Below are 21,743 nucleotides of genomic sequence, written 5' to 3'. Positions count from 1 at the left end.
GCTTTTACAGAACTTGGAATGTGAAAGCACTCACTCTGGATATGTTTTTTTTTTTTATTTAGGCACAACAACACTTCTGTCCTTTACATGTCTTACCTTCCTCTTTTTGAATGCTTGTCTGGACAAATATCCCCTGCAGGCAGCCTGAAACAGAGAGATGTTTCTTCTGGTCTGAACAACCCGCTGCTCCTCTAGCCTTGACAGAGTCCCTGCTCTGAAGAAAACCTGAGGGTCAGAAGCAGAAAAAGCCACACTGTAATCCCACTAATACATTAGGTGGAACATATTTTGAAATTTGCATTTCAAGATTTGGGTCACACCCACAGAATTCTCAAAAGTTCCCAGATTTAATCATTTCTAAAGCATATTTCCCCACTATTACAAGGCAAAAAAGGAAAGTAACAGCAGCCTGTTAAGGAAGCCAAGGTCAAAAACCCTTGGAAATTTAACAATTTAACTGAAATAAATCAAAGATGGTGTGGCCATGTGAATATCTTCTACCTAAATCATACTGGTGAAGGGGCACAAAGTCTTCTGCATCAAGTAAGACCCAAGTTAAATGGAGCACGTGCAGTTTTGATGTGATGAGATTGGGACCAATCCTTACTACGATGTTTCAGGTGGTTACAGAGAGTAGGATTGGCCTCAGAAAATGGAATGTAAAATTTTGACTGGAGGTGTCCTTGAATGACATAAAGCATTTCAACAAGTACCGAGCAGTAACCGGTATTAACCAAACGATGCTCAACCCGACTCTTAATCAATGTGAAATCATGCAATTGGTTGGGTATCATTGATGGCTTAAAAAAGTGGGTGGCCATTGTCTAAATAGGGAACAAAACGGTTTACTGATAAGCATTATCTGAAATGTTGATGAAAAGATTCCTCCACTCACCCGGCTTATCCCCATGTGATAGTTGCTCTTCTCCAAATCCAATGACTCCAGCAATTCCTCGACTGCCTGTAAACCAAAAAGATTGTACAATCAGCTAACAAACACATACAAACGAGGGAAACAAAATTTATATTTTACAAAATGAAATAATATTGTTGCCTTTAGAATGTTGGGCCTTTTACCTACAACCAGATATGAAACAAGTTATAGTACGTTCTATTGGCAGGTCAGAATACAGTGTATATAAACTACCAATAATGGGTATAATCTCAGGATGTTATTGCGCGACCTAATGGACCGATTGCAAAACCACGCCCCCAAATCAGAAATGTCGGACAACAGTCATATACAGTGTTACGAAAAAGTATCGGAACCTTTTGGAATTTCTCGCATTTCTGCATAAAATCACCAAATGTGATCTGACCTTTGTCAAAATCACACAGATGAAAAAAACACCCAAACATTTATATGTTTTCATTTTTTAATGAGGATAGTACGTAAACAATGTCAGAAGGAGGAAAAATAAGTAAGTGAACCATCACATTTAATATTTTGTGCCCCCCCTTTGGCAGCAAAAACTTCAACCAGACGCTTCGTGTAGCTGCAAATCTGTCTGGCACATCGATCAGGACTCATCTTCGCCCATTCTTCTCTACAAAACTGCTGTAGTTCAGTCAGATTCCTGAGATGTCTTACATGATTCACTGTCTTTAGGTCATGCCACAGCATCTCAATGGGGTTCAAATCTGGACTTTGACTTGGCCACTCCAGAACGTTTATTTTGTTCTCCTGAAATCATTCTGAAGTTGATTTACTTTTGTGTTTTGGTTCATTGTCTTGTTGCAGCATCCTTCCTCTTTTTAGCTTCAAATGTCTGACAGAGGGCCTTAGGTTTTCCTGCAAAACATCCTGATAAACTTTTGAATTCATTCTTCTATTAATGATTGCAGGTTGTCCAGGCCCTGAGGAAGCGAAACAGCCCCAAATCATTATGCTCCCTCCACCACGCTTCACGGTGGGGATGAGGTGTTTGCGACTGTTCCATTTTTTCTCCACACATGACGTAGTGTGTTACTCCCAAACAATTCAACTTTGGTTTCATCAGTCCACAAAATATTTTGCCAAAACTTCTGTGGAGTGTCCAATGGCCTTTTTGCGAGCATTAAATGAGCAACAATGTTTTTTTAGACGGCAGTGGCTTCCTCCGTGGAGTCCTCCCATGAACACCATTCTTGGCCATAGTTTTACATATAGTTGATGTGTGCACAGAGATATTGGACTGTGCCAGTGATTTCTGTAAGCCTTTAGCAGACACTCTAGGGTTCTTTTTTACCCTTTTGAGTATTCTGCGCAGAAGTCTTGGCATTATCTTTGGTGGACAGCCACTCCTTGGGAGAGAGGCAACAGTACCAAACTCACTCCATTTGTAGACAACTTCTCTGACTGTCGAGTGATGAACATCCAGACTTTTAGAGATGGCTTTGTATCCTTTACCAGCTTTATACAAATCAACAATCCTTGATCGCAGGTCTTCAGACAGCTCTTTTGGCTAAGCCATGATGCACATAAGACAATGCTTCGCCTCAAGAAATTTCTTACCAGGTGTGTGTTTTATAGTGGGCAGGGCAGCTTTAAACCACTCATTAGTGATTAGCACACACCAGACTTAAAATGTTTGCGAAAAATTGGTTTCAATTGCTCTTTAACTCTCCTTAGGCAGAAGGTTCACTTATTTTCCCCCCTTCTGTCACAGTTTGCATGCTATCCTTATTAAAATATGAAAACCTATAAATGTTTGGGTGGTTTCAGTTAAAGCAGACATTGTTTTTTTTTTCATCTATGTGATTTTGACAAGGATCAGACCACATTTGATGGTGATTTTATGCAGAAATGTGAGAAATTCCAAAAGGTTCAGATACTTTTTCATTCCACTGTAGTTGCATAGGAATATACTATGTGGTCAACTTTTCAAACTCTAATATTGCAAAAACGCGGTGGTTTAACGCTGTGCGTAGGGTACCTTTAACCCCGACACAGAGTACACTGAAAGATTGGGAGGAGGATTTTTTTGGTGTGCCTTTTTCAGAGCCTACAAGAAAACTCGCCAAATGTAATCTATGAATAAGGCTGTGTCAGAGACCACATACAACTGAATGTCAAGAGTCACCAAGGGCACTTATGCTTGCTCAAAGGTAAGTTAATGATCGATTTGTAAAAGAAAAAATATTTGATAACATGTAGTAGGAACATAGACTTAACTATTAACGTTAGTTTGCTAACATTTGACTGCCTACTTGTTTACTAACCTGTCACTAGACAAATAGAACATATAAGTAATCTAAGCTCTCAAGACCACGCACACGAAGTTCTCACACACACACACACACACACACACACACACACACACACACACACACACACACACACACACACACACCTAGCATACAGCTGTGGTCAACTCAACTGCATGACGTTGAGCGTTTATTTATGTCATATTGATGTTGCACATGTATGTGTTTAATGTAAGTTGTGTATTTAGTACCTCTGGATAATATTGAGAATCCAACTGAAAGTAAAAGACTTATCTTATTCATAGTCACAAAAGCTTCGGGAGCAAAAGCTGACATAACACATGACATAACGTTACTAAGTAGCTAGATAGATATTCGGCCTGTGGGGTTTCACGTTTTTAAGTTGCCAGTGGTGGCATTTTGTCTCGACTATAATAATGGTCTCCTCTTTGTAAAGTTTAATACCGTGGACATAACGCTCCACTGCATACTGCAACCCTGGCTGTCTGCTTCTAGACGAAACTCATAAAACAGGATGATACTGACATACAAGAGAACTTTCTAATTCCACAGTGATTCGTCAACTGAGATTTCTCTGGATCTTTTGATTGAGAGGCGAATGTGCCAAGCAGTAAATTATGTGATTTTTCAGACAATATTATACAGTGAAATATTAAATGAATGTCTATTATTTGATTGGTCATTCCAAATTTTTCAAAGTTAAAAAAAAATCTCACCCTTTTTTCATCGGTCACAATGTAATGGCGCCCATGCTTCTTGGTCAAATGTGGTACCAGCACATCAAAACGCCTTCGGAACTCTGAAAAGACCATGTGGTCTGGGTATCCTGGATGGAGGTTGGAAGATTGAAAGCAAAACAAAAGAAAAGTAAGATAAAAGGGTCATATGTATGTTATAAACAATCAACCATTTCGAAATGCTAATTATTGTAGTCCCATTTAAAAAAAAAGGTTCTTGCTGTGAACAATTTGACATATATGGAGGAGACATTGTATCAATCAGACATTCAATTCCATTGACAGCAATAGAATTGGAATGGCTGGCAATGACAGGTGTTGTCTGAGTGCCATTGACGGCAATAAATGTCCAATTCATTCGGACAGAGAGGGTCTGGCTTTGATTGTCGGATGAATGCTGATCCTCATGGTCCTAATGGATTGTGGACGTCCATCACCGGCAATGGCAGTCAATGGTCAATGAGGTAGCTCATTTAATTAAAAAATATAATTACATTTTTAAAGCTTATGAAACAACAGGTAGGTTGCTGATGTGGTTTCTTAGTTTCAGTTTAAATGATCATTTAAATAATAACTAAAAATGTAAAGTTATTGTGGTCAATGTAAAACAGCTCATTTTTACAGCAACTCTAATTCATCTGTCGCAGTCAAAGGCAGCCAATAAAGCTAATATAATTTATATAATTACGACTAGGTTGAACTTAATTACCTTGTCTGTAGATGCGCAGTGCATCTAGCAGTTTGGATCCTCGGAGCTGCGCTCTTAAAAGACCCACGTCCAACGTCATGAGGCCTGAATCTGCACTCTCTCCATGTGTAACACGTGGCTCACCACCTCCACCCACTGCCTCCGCTTTGGGCAGCAGGCAATGGACAAAATGGACTTTGGAGCGACGCACCATGTCAATCAGTGCATCCTAAAATAAAAGGGTGAATTAATGTACAATTTAAACATTTATGTTGGTGATGGTTACTAACACTTTTGAGCAAATAAGTAGATCATAAAACCATCGACTACAATTTGCCAAACAGTTATTCACCAAGTCAAAAAGCTCCTGGGAGAAATTCCCATCTAGGTTGCTGCTTTATGGAGTTCATGTGTATTCAAAAGTATCAGTTCCCGTTTGTTAAACCTGCATTGGTCATAGAAATGTACACTATCAAGATATTCTAAAGAGAAATGTGCTGCCTGGTGTCAGGTTGCTTTGTTTGTTGCAGGTCTTGCAAGAAGATGACGCGTAAACAGTACCTTATTGTAACTCACATCTTATTTTTTACTTTATTTGATTAATATGACTGTTCTGCCCTTTGGTGAAATGTTTATTTGATTATAATGTTGGCTTTCATTTTGTGATGCATGCTTTTATTTTGGCGCAGGAAACATGGAGCAGGTAGCGCTTCCGCACGCGAGTAAGAGCTTAGTCCACACAAAGAGGAATGTATTTGCGCACACGAAGAAGAGCGCACATGTGCTCCCACGAAGAAGTAACGCAGCCGAGAGAGAGACGGGAACGATTACTGCTTAGCTCGTTGTCTTATCTTAGCCAAGACAGTACAATGATGTATAATAGATGTTTTTGGATAGTTATTTTGAGATTTAGGGGTACTTAACGGTTATTTTCGATTTACGTAAAAATTTGGGTTACGTCGCCAGCAGAGGAAGTGAAGTTGTTTGTTGTTTATTAATACAATGTGGTGATGGTGCCAGTTGAAATGAAAAAGAGTTCATTGCTACTATAACTCAGGAATTCATCACTAAAATGTTCTCAGTCTGTGCACATTTTCAGCACTTATGTTTAAACACATTTCATGTATTTCAACATGAAACCAACAAACATCTAATACATACTTTACGGATACTTTCAAAATGTTTTTTTTTTTTTTAACTTACCACCTGTAGTTTGACCTGGATACACAAACTCTTCTTCTTGACTGCGGCTACACCTGTAGTGAATGTCTTCCTCATGCTAGTGGCCCGTCGCAGTGCTAGTTGTGAGCTTCCTTCGAGACCAGCAATGGAGCCTGATAACACTGTCGCCCCAGTCGCACGGCCCATAAACAACCCGCTGATGTTTTTCCTTTAGTGAAAGACAAAAAAAAAATGATTTTAGATTATGCAGTTTGAAAAGGTAATCACTTGGATTTTATGAGTATTAAAGGCAATGGGAAACAAGTTTTTTCTTTAAGGTCTGACAGCCGTTTTTAAGTATTTTCAGGGTGCAGAAATCAAAACTGCCCAAGGTTTCTCTATAACATCAGGTTTCTGAACTATAGATCCTCCTTTGCTAAAAAAATAAAATATGGGAAAAAACTAGGCCACATGTGTTTGTTTTATTACAAAAAAAAAAAATTCCAATACATATATGCAATATAATATGAAGGAAATAGGTATGACTGCAAGATTTAACACTATTAATGTATGTTTTTACAATGGATACGTGTAGTTTTAACATGTATTCACAAGGGGGTAAGTAGGTAATCTGTGACGACATTATGGGTGGGCTATATCGCCTCAAAATTATACCAAGATATTTCAAGAAAATTTGCTGTGACGATATGGTATCGTATTTTGAGGGCACTAGGTCGTTCTAGCCGAACTAGACAAAACATGGTTGAGACTAAGAAAAAAAAAACAGATAAGTCACAGCGGACTTAAAAGTCAAATTTTTGAAGGAAAATGTACAATATGTTGTCCACCATTTGTTGCCAAGTGACTGAGATGCAGTATTTAGTATTACTTCAGTTGGCTCTGATAGGCAGCCCAAATCAACAAGGCATCTCCATATATAGTGGTACACCTACATACGAATTTAATCCTGGACCTGGTTTGTAAGTTGAAATGGTCGTATGTCGAGCGGGATTTACCCATTAAAATATACAGTGTTATATTTGGATTCATTTGTTCCACAGCCCAAAAACCTACACTAAATCCTTAATAAACACAGCTAGAACAATTACACATAGCAAAACAATAATTATAAATACAAATCAGAATAATAATATAAAAATAAATCATAATGATGTAACGAATCTGGTTCTTATGTGGCAGTTGTGTTTTGCATGCTGTTCCTGAACACACCGTGTGACTGACGACTGAGAGAGGTGTGGGAGAATTTTTACTTTCTCTTTTCATGTTGTTGTTGGCATCGGCTACGGCGGACAGTATCTGTGTTGTTTTATACAAGTTCTGAAATAAATGATTAAAAACCTGACAAAGCTGGCAACTTCTTTGCCAATGTTACAATAATAATAATTGTCAGTTTATAAAGACTGGCGAAGAGAGATCAGAGGAGGATCGTCGAGAATGTAGACACATTACGGCTGTATTGTCGAGCCAGACTGAAGCGCACACAATGCTCATATTTTTCTATAATTTCCATCTTAGTCTCAATGGTAAGCGTCACCTTTTTTCACCACCTGCACTAATCTTTTTGGGGCCCATGTTGATTTCTCTCACAAGAAAATCCGCCGTGCGTCGGTCTTGCAGGAAAACAATGAAATTGCGACTAGAGATGTCCGGATTGGACGCCGATATGGGCAAAAAAATGTGCATCGGTATCGGATCGGAACACGGGAAAAATTCCGATCCTGACTTCCGATCCAGTTTGTTTTTTAAAAAATCCGGTCCGGGTTTTCCAGTGCACCGATTTACATAATCCATTCCAGTTTTTGCTTCGGTTTCCCTAAAATCCCGTCCGCATTTTACGGCACACCTTCAACACACTAGATTTACATTATCGTCTCCCAATTTACTGAGAGATTTTATCAGTAAAAATGTCAGCTGTGTGGGATCATTTCACCTTAAAGGACGACAAAGACGAAGAGGCAGAGAGCAACATATGCCACAATAAAGTCAAGCGTAGTGTTTAAGCTGTAAGAAGTTTTAATGCAACCAACCTAATCAAGCATTTAGCGAAATACCACCACAAACAATATGAGGAGTATGTTAAGAAAACCGAAGACAAGGAAGGTCCTACGCAACTAACACTGGCAGAAACTTTTGCTATGCGTAACAAACTGGCACTCGACAGTCCCAAAGCCCAGGGAATAACTAGAGGCATTGCCGAAGAATTCATTCTGGATGACGAGCCATTATCTCACGTGAGTAAAGACGCACCATCCAACATGCGATTCGGCCGCTGAAGATTCGAGAACGATTCACAAACATCCAAATTCCGATTATTGAAATATGTCAAGTAAAGCGGAACTAATACACAGCGCGGTCTTCGGGACGCAATGAGAAACTGACCACATTGCGTCCCGAAAGTAAACATAACTTGTCTTAGACCCGGGTAATGCCAATGCTCAACTCACGGCTTTAGCTCAACTCATGCCGCTGGATAAAAAACATAAGAATACCTGACTGCTGCTGACAGTCGCAACAAACTACGTCAACGTCGTTTTACTGGAGATAATAGATATCATATGTATATAGAACCAGATGCTACACGACAGACTCGACTGCGTTAGCAACATTAAAGTATTGAAAACCAGATACGTTAGTAAACAGCCACCATCTTAAAGCAGAAGACTTCCCTAGTAGGCTGTTGTGAACTTTCCAAGCGAACCTAATTAATTTTTTATCTAAAATACTCCTAAATAGGCAAAATCTTGACTTGAATCTATCTTCAAAACAGTTTTAAAACTTTCACATGTCGAAAGTTGACAGAAGGGAAATTATGGAATAACGGGAGCAATTTTAACAACTTTAACAGTTGATTCGCAAAATTAAATGAATTGAATGTAGTTTAAAGCTGCTGATACAGAATGGGGACTTGAATATTTTATTTACTGTTTTAAAATGTTAACTTGATACTGAAATAGTCGTTTATTTAAACCTGAGAGGCTTTTTATACAATTTTTGTAACTAATGCACGAAACATTAAAAGCATCTAATAGCTTGGGGGATTTGTGGGATTTTCCACTGAGGTTGTTGGTGTGTTTTGCTTTTTTAAGACAGTTTACAATATTATTTGCACATTTTACTGACTGACTATGCCATTTCTGTTTGTTATTTATCATGTTTTGTGTTTGTCACTGAATAAACCGGTCAGTTTCTTGTTACCAACCGTTGTGTGTTATTCAAACTCACCTAATTCAGCTGGTTAGTTGTTATCAAGGGTACTAAAACCTTTTTCAACATGAGTCTGACAACTAAGTAAGGAGGCTAAATAACTTTAAACTTTAACACATGCTCAGATAGGTCGGTATCGGTATCGGCCAGTATCGGTATCGGATCGGAAGTGCAAAAACCTGGATCGGGACATCCCTAATTGCGACACTGTCATAAATCATCGTATTCAGAGCATGTCGACATACAACCCCTAGCAAACTGTATTGGAACACCAGTCTCGGATGAGCACTCAATCAGACATTTTATTATGTAGAAAAAACTCAGATAAAAAGCTTGAAAAAAAATAATGAATTGGTTCACAAGTGCAACTCCTTGGCATTCAGAAACACTAAAAGAAATGAATAAAAAACATTATAGTGGTCGGTAACTTTTGTTACTTTTATAGGGCAAGTGCAAGGAAATAAATCACTCCATTCTCAGGAAAAAATATGGAATCATGAGAAAAAAAACAAATCAAAACACATCTCTAGTATTTAGTTTCACCACCTCTGGCTTTTATGACAGCTTGCAGTCTCTGAGGCATGGACTTGATTAGTATTCTTCATCAATTTGGTGCACACTCTCTTTGATTGCAGTTGCCAGATCATCCTTGCAGGTCGGAGCCTTGCTGTGGACCAATTTTTCCAATTTCCACCACAGGTTTTCAATAGGGTTGAGATCTGGGCTATTTGCAGGCCATGACATTGACTGGATGAGTCTTTCTCCAAGGAATGCTTTAACAGTTTTAGCTCTGTGGCATGATGCATTGTCATCTTGGAAAATGACAAACATATTTTCAATTGAAGGGAGAAGAAAGCTGTCCAAAATTTCAATGTAAACTTTTGCATTTATTGAAGATTCAACCACAGCCATCTCCCCAGTGCCTTTGCCTGACATGCAGCCCCATATCATCAAGGACCGAGAGAATTTTGATGTTTTCTTCAAGCAGTCATCTTTGTAAATCTCACTGAAACGGCACCAAACAAAAGTTAACAAAAGTTCCAGCATCATCACCTTGTCCAATGCAGATTCTTGACTCATCATTGAAAATAACCTTCATCCAGTCATTCGCAGTCCATGATTGCCTCTCCTTTGCCCATTGCAGTCTTGTTCTTTTCTGTTTAAGTGTCAACAATGGTTTCCTTTTGGCTTTCCTGTATGAAAATCCCAATTCCTTTAGGCGATTTTGCACAGTTCTGTCACATACCTTGACTACAGCTTCTTCCCATTTCTTCATTTGTCTTGTTGTACATCTTGTTTTCAAGACATATGGCCTTTAGTTGTTTGTCATGATGTTTGGATGTCTTCCTCGGTCTACCAGTATGCTTAACTTTAACAACCTTGCCATGCTGTTTGTACTTGGTCCAGATGTCTTTGGCAACCAAACGCATAGTGTTACCTTCTTCAAAAAGTTTGATAATCATCTTCTTGGTCTCAAGAGACATCTCTCTTGTTGGAGCCATGATTCTTGTGAATCCACTTGGTCCAGCAGCCCTCCAAGGTGTGATCAGTGCACTGTTTTTAACTGCTAACTAATGAGCAGATCTAATCTGAGGCAGGGGCCCAATTAAGGAAAGGAAATTGACTGGGTGTGTCTGTATTTCCTACTCAAAATGGAGTGATTCCATATTTTTTTTCTTCAGAATGGAGTGATTCTATATTTTCCTGCATTTGCTCTATAAAAGTAACATTTACTGACCACTACAATGTTTTTTATTCATTTCTTTTACTGTTTCTGAATGCCAAGGAGTTGCACTTTTGAACTAATTCATTAATTTTTCAAGCTTCTTATCTAAGTTTGTTCTACAAAATAAAATGTCTGAGTGAGTGCTCGTCCGAGACTGGTGATTCCATACTTTTTGCTAGGAGTTGTATATGTTGAGACAAACGACGAGTCAAATTTTACGTCCAATGTCAAAGGATTGTATGTCGAGGTACCACTGTACATGCCTGTGTTGACAACATACACCTAGTGAAATCTAGCATACTCATTTAAATTGTCCAATGAGTACAAAAATGCTTTAAGGGGCACACAATTCACACGATTTTTCCTAAACCTAAACTTCCACCGCGCATGACGTCATTGGCCAGCGAGTCTGCACTGATTCTCCGGTTCCCAGAAACAATCATAAATGTTTTTCAGACCATCCCTACTAAATTAGCTATTCTTGCTCTTTAAGATTGCTGTATATAATTTCTGCATCTGACGTCATTACATCACTGCGCCCTAAGTACCGCAGTATTTCGAAATTCATATCAACTCCTAAATTAGACTGGTAATATTGTGACGGTATGATGTGGAACACACTTACTTGACATTTTAGAAAGACTAACTTTTAACAATATACTAGGAAGGTAAGACATGGATAAAAAGCTTGAGGTGATCGGGAAAAAATTGACTGCATTTGGAATCAGCATGTCAATTCTAATTTTAATCAGCATAAAAATCCTAAATCAATGTTTTTTATTTAATTGTTTCACAGTGTAGTTGACACAATGCGCTGTAGAATTCTATTTTAAAGTTCGCTAACAATGTGTGAAATTGTGTGAAGAGTATGTGAATAGAAATGGTTGACTGATCCTTGAGCAATGGCACTATTCCTAAGCAAAAGGTCTTACTTTTGGGAATCTTGCAGCAGACTGGCTGCATTCTGAGATGCAGGGTTATGCTTGGCTTGGCTAAGCCAGCCCTGGGTGTTGTACTCCACCCAGTCCGTTCCATGACTGTGTCCCAACATAAAAAGGTGGGGCTTCGGTCCTCTTAGCAGGAGATTGGCTCCTGAAATACAAAGGTAAAAAAAATTACATGAGGAGGAATAAAAAATACTGTCAGAGCTGGATAGTAATGAATTACATTTACTCCGTTACATTTGCTTGAGTAACTTTTTGAGAAAAGTTCTAAGAGTAGTTTTACCACACCTTACTTTTACTCGAGTAGATTCGTGAAAAGGAAACGCTACTCTTACGCCGCTCGCTATTTTGGGTTGCAGTCATTACATTTTCCCTCTTTATTCTACATATTAGATTTTACTTTTTTTGTGCCAGGGATCAGTTTCACCAATGAGATGTTGCAACAATAATCACATGACTCCATTATACCAATCTTGCTTGCAGTCAAGCTTGCCGTTCTATGACCACGCCAGCATGTTCAATCTTTTGGTGTCTTTAAAGCACCGAAAAAAGATAAGTATTTGACATAGCCGTCAACATGACTCGAAAGCGCGGTTTTTATTCCCTCAGTTTTTATTTGTCACCGATTGACCATGGAAAACCTGTTGATCCATTTAGTTTCATGATAGGAAATATGTTTTCCACACTACAGTAGAGGGCACTCATGCTCTTTGGACGAATAATGCTTCTGTATTCTGTAGATTTTTTTTTTCTCTCGCCGTAATTCAATGTTTGTTTTTGTTTTGTATTTCTTTGGCATAAAGCGGCATGGAAAATGAATGAATGAATGAATGAATAATGTGGTTACTGTATGTGATACAGTGGTACCTCTACCTACGAATGTCTCTGCATACAGAATTTTCAGGTTAAGACACACCTGAAATTTCAGGAAACGAAAGGCAAAAATGGCTGGTACTCGCAGCTCCTAGAGTTCAATGAACGTAACATATTTATAGCTGCTCTGCTATTGGCTATTGCCTACAATCCCTGGCATCCAATTGGCTAAGAGGGACCTTTTAGTCTTGTTTTTTATAGTATCCACAACTCTGATTTTTTTGTCAATTGTGCAATAATCTGGTTAAGTAACTACTTCCAGGACCAATCAATTTTGTAAATAGAGGTACCACTGTAAATTATAGTACAGTATAATAATAACAGATTGAGATTACTTTGTGCTGAAAAAAAAATACCATTGTTTAAAAAAAATAATAATAATAAGTCAAACATCTTAAGCAATTAATCATCATTTTACTCATTGCTTGAGTATTCTTTTCACAATATACTTTTTTACTTGTATGTGAGTACATTTTTTGGATGGCTGCTTTTACTTGAGTAATATTATTTTGAAGTAACGCTATTCTTACTTGAGTAAAAGTTTTGGCTAATCTACACACCTCTGCTACCTGTATAAAGTTTTTTTTTTTTTTTTGTCTTTGATTGGCAGCCAGTTTATGGTGAAATGTCCATCGTCAGGTGGGATAGACTCCAGCACCCCCCGGATCCTGACAAAGATAAAGCTGTGCAGAAAATGAAATCTTGCTGACATTCTATGAGGGAATTGTAGCTATTTGGAGGTATGCAGTGTGTTCCGTTAACAGGGCTCCGTGTTAGTTTTTTTTTTTTTTTTTTTTTTTTTTTAAGAGAAAATTGAGGCGCACAATGTAAATTAACTCGCAAAGCAATCATGCATTTCTACTCATTTTCACCATATTATTCATATGTTACATACTTGGGACAACCCATTTGTGCATGATCTCCAACAATAGGGCTCAAGAGTCAAGGAGATGTTCATCAGCAACAAAACATTCAAGGATAATAATAATTTAAAATAAATAAATAAATAAATCAGCAGATTTTCTGGTCTCATGTGTGAATACGTAGATGAATAATTTAGCAGTGCATGGTGTCATATTTTAGTCAAAAAGGACAGACTGGGGGCAGTCAAATCAATGTTTCACAAATTAAACAGAAATAGGTCGTTCACATTTATTTTAAGATGTACTTCAGTCAGACACAGCCAGTTTTATTTTGAAATCCAACCTGGTTTGAAACGGTCAATCTGCAAGGCTGCAGCCTGACCATTTTCTGGCACTTTTTAAATAACCGCAATAATGTGTAATATCAATGTGATGCTTAAATGGAGAGTTACACTACACCACACACCTTTTCTTTCTCCCTGTGCGGAACCATAGTAGCTGAAGAGCCTCTCTAGCATAGTCTCCTCTGAACCACCAGGATTAACTGCCTCTTCTTCCATCAGCCACAGAAGGCCACGTGCTTCATCGGTCCTGGCCAGAGTACGAACCTAAAATACACATACATAGCAAAAAAAATCAGATTTGCCCAAAAATACACAATAGTTCTACACAAAAAACAGGACAACAAGCCTACTTATCATCCGACAACAGAGCAAGTTCCCTTTCAAACACATACAACAATACTAAATAATAAAAGACCATGTGATCGAAAATATGGCCAATAACGCGGTATTTTTCAGAGGATGGGAATCGGGGTAACAAGATCAGGTTTTAAACATGAAGAAGGATTTATGAAGCAAGAACCTCACCTGACGAGTTTTTTACGATACCAGCATCGTCACGAGAGAAAATGAGTCTATTATGTGAGCAAATTTTTATGATATGATCGAAATCTAGGAAAGCCTTTCTCGCTTGGCGGATCAGACGACCTCAGCATCCCGCCAGGTGGTATACGAGCTCTCTATTTCGCATAGTCTCCCAAAGTGTCTTGGCATCTCGCCAGAGAGGATACGAGCATCTCGAATCAAGAGAATCCCCTATTTGCCCATCCGCCACTCATCCTCGTTGTCTAATTTTGTATCGTAGTGCATCTGAACCCATTTTTGCTTACAAGCGAATATTAACTATGTTCCCCGGGGAAAATGCAATCAAAGAGAGTGCTGAGAAAAGAATGTTCCGAATTGAAACAGAGCAAATAACAATAAAAAAAACATGAGAAGAGATCGTAAAGAGTAAACGCTCAAGGTCTCCAATCTGGCAAGTGCTTGTGTATAACAACTTCGCCGTGTCGTTAAGCATTAATTTATGTCATTGTCGTGTTGCACATGTATGTTTATGATGTAAATAGTGTTTCAGCACCATTGGATAACATTGAGAGTCCAACTGAATATAAAAGAGGGCTTTTTTTCACCGCCACAAAACCTTTGGGAGCAAAATTCTATAAGGGTGCAAAATTTGACAGAACACCAGTCCGTGAAAAAAAAGACCCAAATCACACTGGTCTGTGGTGCAAAAAAGGTTGGGGACCCCTGCCATAAACAACAGCAGCTCGGAAAATACATTTTGGGAGATTTTGGATCAAATGTTTTTGCGTATTCAATCGAAGAGGGAGTATCAAACGGTTCAATATAAAACTGAGTATTATTGCATCCCTAGTGTTTACAAAGGATGTCCTCCTGCCTTCTCCCACCAGCTAATTAAGAGATATGTTTTTTTTTTGTCGTCATCAGGTTGCCTGTGTAATTTAGGTTTTGTAAATTAAGATTGCAGAAATAACAAAAGGATACACATACACGTCGTGCACCTGCGTGTTTTTGTACTACCTACGTGTCCTTGTACTACAAGCATGTGCACTTGCGTGTGTTTGTACTACAAGTACTGTATACCGACTAGCATTGCAAAGCAAACCAAGCAAGTTCCCCTGAAATTTAATTTTCTAGTTTCTGATTCAAGTGCAACATTGGTACGATTACGCAGCTTGAGTCTCCATTGCGAAGCACTTATGTGGCAGCTCAAAAGAGAAAGGGGGGGGGGGGGGGTGTTGTGCGCCTAGTTGCAATACCATGGTCACCAATCTTATTGTTTCTTTAAAAAAGATTGGCTCTTATTCCTCCTTAACGAGGACTTTGAAATGACAGATCCTCAAAATCAGGTGACCTGGTCGCAAAAATATGTGACCACTACTAGTATATCTAGTCGTATAAATGAATTTGCTGAATCTAAAGCCTTATGTTGGTGCAAAAGAAATTCCTGATTGAACCATGAAAACAAAAGTACCTGGAAAGATAATTCCAGTGTAATTCCTTTCGTGAATATACAGGTAATTGAAAATGAAGTATTATGAGTCATGCATAATCACACTATAAAAATATACATATATAATAATATACATATGCAATCAAATTGTAGCCATCTGAATATTAATTTAATCAAACATGGTGTGGAGATTAGTCCATAGATAAAGAAAGCAAAATTAAAAAGGGAAAAAAATAACTCAAACAAGGACATTCTGCTGTGAAATTTAGACCAGTGTTTAGACACAGAAAGTAAGAACGAGAGGCTCTGAATAAAGCTAAATAGGGATTTGATTGGTAATTTATTCTAGACAAATTCCATAAGCTAGAAGAGCAAAGTAGACAAAGCCATTATAGGTGAAAGTCAGAAAAATAGAGACAACAGCCCGACAATGTATGCAATTGGTCATATTTGTCAACTTTACTTTCTCTAGCTAAGGATGAGTATTCAACTGAAGTAAGGTCACGCATAAAAAATAAAAAAAGCAGAATGTGTAGTCTAGTCATGTCAGATTTTTAAGTTAAGTTCACCATAATTCAGGCTCAGGCATTACCACTGCAACGTCCCTCATTTATTTAAACATGCTCAAAAACCCACCAAATTGTACAAACATAACGCTGGTGAAATATGTGATATTTTGATGTTGGGCACCTAACGATTCGATTACGATTCAGAGGCTCCGATTCGATTATAAATCGATTATTGATGCACCACAAACACCGCCGCTTTTCATTTTTGGTACACTAGTTCCAAAATTGTTCAAAAATCCTTTTCAGGCTAAACAAACTACTATTTCAGTATCAAGTTAACCGTTAAAAGCAGTAAATAAAATACTCAAGTCCCCATTCTGTATCGGCAGCTTTAAACTACATTCAATTAATTTAATGTTGTGAGTCAACTGTTAAAGTTGTTAAAATTGCTCCCGTTATTCCATAATTTCCCTTCTGTCTCCTTTCGACGCTAAAGTTTTAAAAATGTTTCATCATTTAAAGATAGATTCAAGTCAAGATTTTGCCGATTTGGGTTCTTTGTTTTTTTTGTTTTTTTTTTTAGATAAAAAGTAATTAGGTTCGCTACAACAGAGCCCTCTAAAGAAGTCTACTGCTTTAAGATGGCGCCTGTTTACTAGCGCGGGAAAGTGTCATTTCGCATCTAGTTCTTGGTATATGATCTACCACGGCCGTCATCTGTCATTTCACACCTAGTTCTAGATATATGTGATATCTACCATAGCTGTATGTTGCCGTATGTTTGTAGCAACTAGCAACTGGGCGCTGTTTGTAGCGGCTGACGGCCGCAGTCAGGTATGATTGATTTTTTTTTTTTTTTTAATCTAGCGGCATGAGTTGAACATGATATTTACTCTCAGTCCGTTCCTCATTGAATCCTGAAGACCGCACTGACTGTGTTTTATTTCCGCTTTACCTGGTATAATTTGATAATCGGAATTTGGATGTTTGTGAATCGTTCTCAAATCTTCCACGGCCGAATCGCGAATAATCTGAGAATCGGAAATTTCGCACGCCTCTAACGATGACCGACGTAATTTTGACCATGTCGGTAAATTCGGTAATTTAATAAAACAAGAAAATATAGTCTTTTCATCCCGCTTTGACTCTGTGTTGTTCGTCTATGTTCATTCCCCTTTTAAGAAAGCAGTCAGTATGCTTACGTAGGGAGTCACGTGGTTATCAGGAAGCCAAACAAACAGAAGCCCGGTAGGCTAACGATAGCGGCTAATGCTACAAGCAAACGTGATGGAGTGCAGCTTAGGGGAGTTTTGCCAAACTTTCACCCGACATTAAGTAGACTCTTGGCAGCATCCAGACTTTCACTCGCTGTCCCCCCTTGTTCTCACGATTTCCGGAGAGGGTGCTTTCAATGGTTTCTCCTGGTAGCCAGGCCACAGGCTAATGCTAGCGGCTAATGCTAGCGGTTAACGCTACAAATGAACGTGATGAGTCGGATAGCGGCTCGAATCTTGTTGAAACGGCTGAACTTAATGAGTGGATTGGGCACGGACTGCATCTAGCAATTAGTATGTCTTGTTATTTTGTATCTCGGTCTGTGTGTGATTTCTCTGATAGCTTTTGTGATGGTAAGGCATTCAGCATAAAGTACAATCCAACAGTGAAACTTATAATATGACCGTTTAATGGCCCCAGCTACTTTTCTGTATGTCATTACTGCCCAGGGGTCGCGTTAACCGGAAATTTTCCGTCGTTGACCGGTTTTTTAAAACGGTGACGGAAAAAACTGAAGTCCGTCAGTCATTTTGACGGGTTGCAATTCACACCCCAGACCACAGGGTGGCGAGTTAGCATATTAATTAGCTATTGTCTCTCTTAATGCATGACGTCGTTGGCTATTCTGTCAGAATATTGTAGCGTAACCGGGGTCTGGCGGCGGCACCGTGATTGACACATCAACGCGAGGTTCTTATTGGTGCACCCGGTGTGCCAGCGCGTCATCCAATTGATGGACAAGATTGCCGCCTGTGTATAGACCCCAATCACATGACGTCAAAACTCTGCCCCCCTGACCGGAGCCGCCATATTGTGTGTCAGCCCGTCATGTTTATACATTACCGCTACGTACATGCCTCCTATTACGGCGTGTTTTTCTGCTCGTTAATATTAATACTCAAAATGGTGAAGGCGTGTGTGGCGGTTGGTTGCTGTAACAGAGAAGATAGACGGAGAGACTTGAAGTTCTACCGTATTCTGAGAGACGCGAAGATGAGAGCGAGATGGACTGCTGTAATTCGACAAGAAATCTGGGCACCAAACGATCACCACAGACTATGTAGTAGTCTTTTTATATCTGGTAAGATGCATTTAATATATATTTAGAAGATTTTGGGCTGACAACCACAATTAAGATCATTGTGTGACGTTGGTGATTGGGGTCTATATCGTTGCCTCCTTTTCTTTGGGGGCGGAGTTGTTGGCGGTAAGCAGAGTAAAAAGGGAGAAAAATACCACGACTTCCGTGTCTAATTTTTCGCCGCCAAGCAAGCGTTACAATATTAATTAAAAATGAATGAAAACTAAATACTATTGAATATGTCATCATTATCATTTTAAAAATTTAAGTGACGGGTAAAAATAGACTATGACCGGATTTTTATGACCCTGTCAGTCAAAATGACAGACAACGAAAATGTCTAGCGCAACCTCTGTTACTGCCATCATAAAATCTTAAATGTTTCATTTGCAGAAGATCAATATAACTTTAATGTGTGTGTCTGTGTGGGGGTTCATGTGTAAGTGCATTTATTTAAAAAAATGTTCTGGCAAAAAAAAAAAAAATGAAACCATGAAGTAAACACTTGTGTTGAGTAATTATGTCACAGCAGCCATTAACAATAAGTTGTCTTTTTGAAGTGTACTGTTCAAGCCGTAAGTCATTTGTGTTACAATGACATGTTTGCACAGTCATATGGATTTTGACAATGTACATTGTTCAAGCCATACAAGCTCCCCCCGCCGAAAAAAAAAAAAGATACTAATCAGATGCGTCAGTCAGCCGATTACACAGCTGTAGCCCACTCCACTCTACTACCCGCGCGAGTGAGAGCAGCATTTTAGAGTAGTATTTTATTTATTTATTTATTCATTTAAGAGACGCAAGGGGAACGAGTAGGAAGAATGGGAGAACGAGCGAGATAGCGAGAGATAGCGGTCGCATGTCGTAGCAGCCCGCTGTTATTTTGTTATTGTTTTTCTTTATTATTGTTACCACAATCAAGTGGGTAAGCAAATACAGACTTCTCTCCTTCTTCCCCATATCCGGGGCATTACAATAGTTTGGATCGGACTTTTCGGCGAAAGTGAGCGGTGGACGGCCGTCTTGGACGGAAAGCAAACTTTGATTGAACTTGCGCAGAGAGGCGGGGCCCAAAATAAAGCCTTGCTCTATTTTCAGAGCGTTGGTCACAGTAAAGTATTTATTAGTTCAAGCAGAGTAAAATGATACATATTCACGGTACAAGAACGTCGTTTCCGTGTCCATCGATTGGTAAGAAAAGGCTGTTTGTACGAGTGACGTGTGGGCGCTCCCGTCGGGGGGACATTTCGCGTGGAGTGGCTATTTTTGGGCACAACACCGACGCGCCAACTTCAGACAATTACGGCTGACGAAAGTTGGATAAATGCGCCCCCCCGCCCCCCCAATTTCGCGAGCTCTGGGACACTCGAAAAATGACTCTCATACCTCTCCTTGCTAAGTTAATGGTACCTCGATGTGCGTTTGTGTGGAAATTTAGTTCACGAACAACGGGGAAAAAACTATCCACCTTCTCACCGAATCAAGAAAAACTTTACACGGCCATTAGAATTCCCCCAGTCCTGTAAATGGGTCAGTTGACAGAAGGACTGTTATTGTTGTGGTAATGTAGTACTTATGAGGGTCAAATAAAAAGGAAAAAGGAGGGCTACGACGGCGGTCTGAAACCCGCGGCTCTTGGGCCGCATGCAGCTCTTTAGTGCTGCTTCGGAGCTTTTTTTTTTTTTAATGGAAAAAGATGGGGGAGGGAAATATATTTTTTGTTTTAATAGGATTTCTAGGAGGACAAACATGATACAAACATTCTTTCAATTCATTAATATTGTAATGAAGTTAAACTTGTGGTGTCATCGTACAACAGAGTAGTCACGTGGTGCGCTATAGGATCCACTGCAGGGAAAATAAACATTTAATCATGAAGGCTAATTATGTATTTCTAGCCAACTTATTCATTTTTATAGTAGGCTAATATAGCTAGTATTGATAATTATAAGGCTTGTACAAGGCTTTTAATTTTTTGCTGCTCCAGACATACTGTATCAGTTTTTTTTTTTTTTTTTTTTTTTTTGGGGGGGGGGGGGGGGGGGGGGTCAAATATGGCTCTTTCAACAGTTTGGGTTGCCAACCCTGAGTCACTACGAGATGTAAGTCGTACTATTGCTACGAGAAAAAAAAGTCGCATTATTACATAGGGTAACGTAGCTGTAATCAGCAACGCATTTTACATACATGTACCGTAGCTGAGAGCTATAACATTAGCCTAGCTAATGAAATATTTCAAATATATCTTTGTTATGGTTCTTTTTGGGGGGAAAAAATAATGAAAGAAAAAAAAAAAATTCGCCGTGGCACGACATGGTGTGGCTGTCCGACTCCGATGCAGCCCACCACCACAGTTTCGAAAAATCCTATGGTCAGAGAGCCTCCCACCACAGTCTCCTAAAATCCTGTGGGAAACACTGTATGTTCATACTTGAATTCTTACTGATAGCAATACATTTTTATATACTTAATGTTTAGACTGCATGTACAATTGTTAAATATATTAAATTAAAAGCTGGAAAATAAATCAACAAGAAACGGTTAATCTGTATTTCATGCATTGATTCAGATTTTCAAATTACATAACAGTCCGCTTGGGCAAATTTATCGTCATTTATCGTTATCGAGGTAAATCTCAATTTACCGTGATACGTGCTTAAGGCCATAACGCGCAGCCCTAATTCAAGTCAATGTAAAGGTTAAGGCTTTATGACAATTAAACGAGAGGGGTTGTACCACAATCGTTCAATTCATAATCTCACATCATAAAAAAAAAAAAAAAAACATGGGAGGGGGTGGGTGGCACTTGCTCTATGGTGACGTGCATTTCTTGATTCAATCATGCAACCTCAGAACTTTTCATGATGCCCACCGGTCGCCTACATACGGACACTCCTGAAAGAGGACACATGACGTTAAGGATTCTGCTTACCAGAGCTTGAGCTGACGCCTGGTCGATTGCCGCTACAGAGACTGAAGGACTGGACTCTATGTCATCTAAAGCAAGTTCTATGTTTTCCTAAATGCAGGAGGGAATAAGGTGATGGATTAGTCATCTACACTATAAGCAATAGTTCACAAAAAATAGTCTGTTAAGGTGTACTTGATTGGGTTGAATGAATCTGATCAAAGTAG

At 38.9% G+C, this 21,743-nt stretch overlaps 1 protein-coding gene across 10 annotated transcripts in view; it reads right to left on the bottom strand.

The window, feature by feature from the left end:
• The window catches only part of LOC130917327 (unconventional myosin-XVIIIa-like), a 176,664-nt gene that overhangs the window by 69,148 nt on the left and 85,773 nt on the right, over positions 1–21,743 (bottom strand). For all 10 annotated transcript variants that reach the window (XM_057838614.1, XM_057838615.1, XM_057838610.1 and 7 more), the window contains 8 exons: positions 21,541–21,627; positions 13,891–14,032; positions 11,677–11,836; positions 5,836–6,022; positions 4,654–4,861; positions 3,924–4,033; positions 896–961; positions 97–225 (listed from right to left, as the gene is read on the bottom strand). In XM_057838614.1, the coding sequence (XP_057694597.1) occupies positions 97–225; positions 896–961; positions 3,924–4,033; positions 4,654–4,861; positions 5,836–6,022; positions 11,677–11,836; positions 13,891–14,032; positions 21,541–21,627 (1,089 nt within the window). The remainder of the gene's footprint in view (positions 1–96; positions 226–895; positions 962–3,923; positions 4,034–4,653; positions 4,862–5,835; positions 6,023–11,676; positions 11,837–13,890; positions 14,033–21,540; positions 21,628–21,743) is intronic.

The sequence above is a fragment of the Corythoichthys intestinalis genome, chromosome 6 (assembly GCF_030265065.1).
Source record: "Corythoichthys intestinalis isolate RoL2023-P3 chromosome 6, ASM3026506v1, whole genome shotgun sequence".
In the NCBI taxonomy this organism is placed as follows: Eukaryota; Metazoa; Chordata; class Actinopteri; order Syngnathiformes; family Syngnathidae; genus Corythoichthys; species Corythoichthys intestinalis.
Note: the sequence above shows the minus strand (reverse complement) of the source record. Positions and strands in the feature narration are given on the sequence as shown.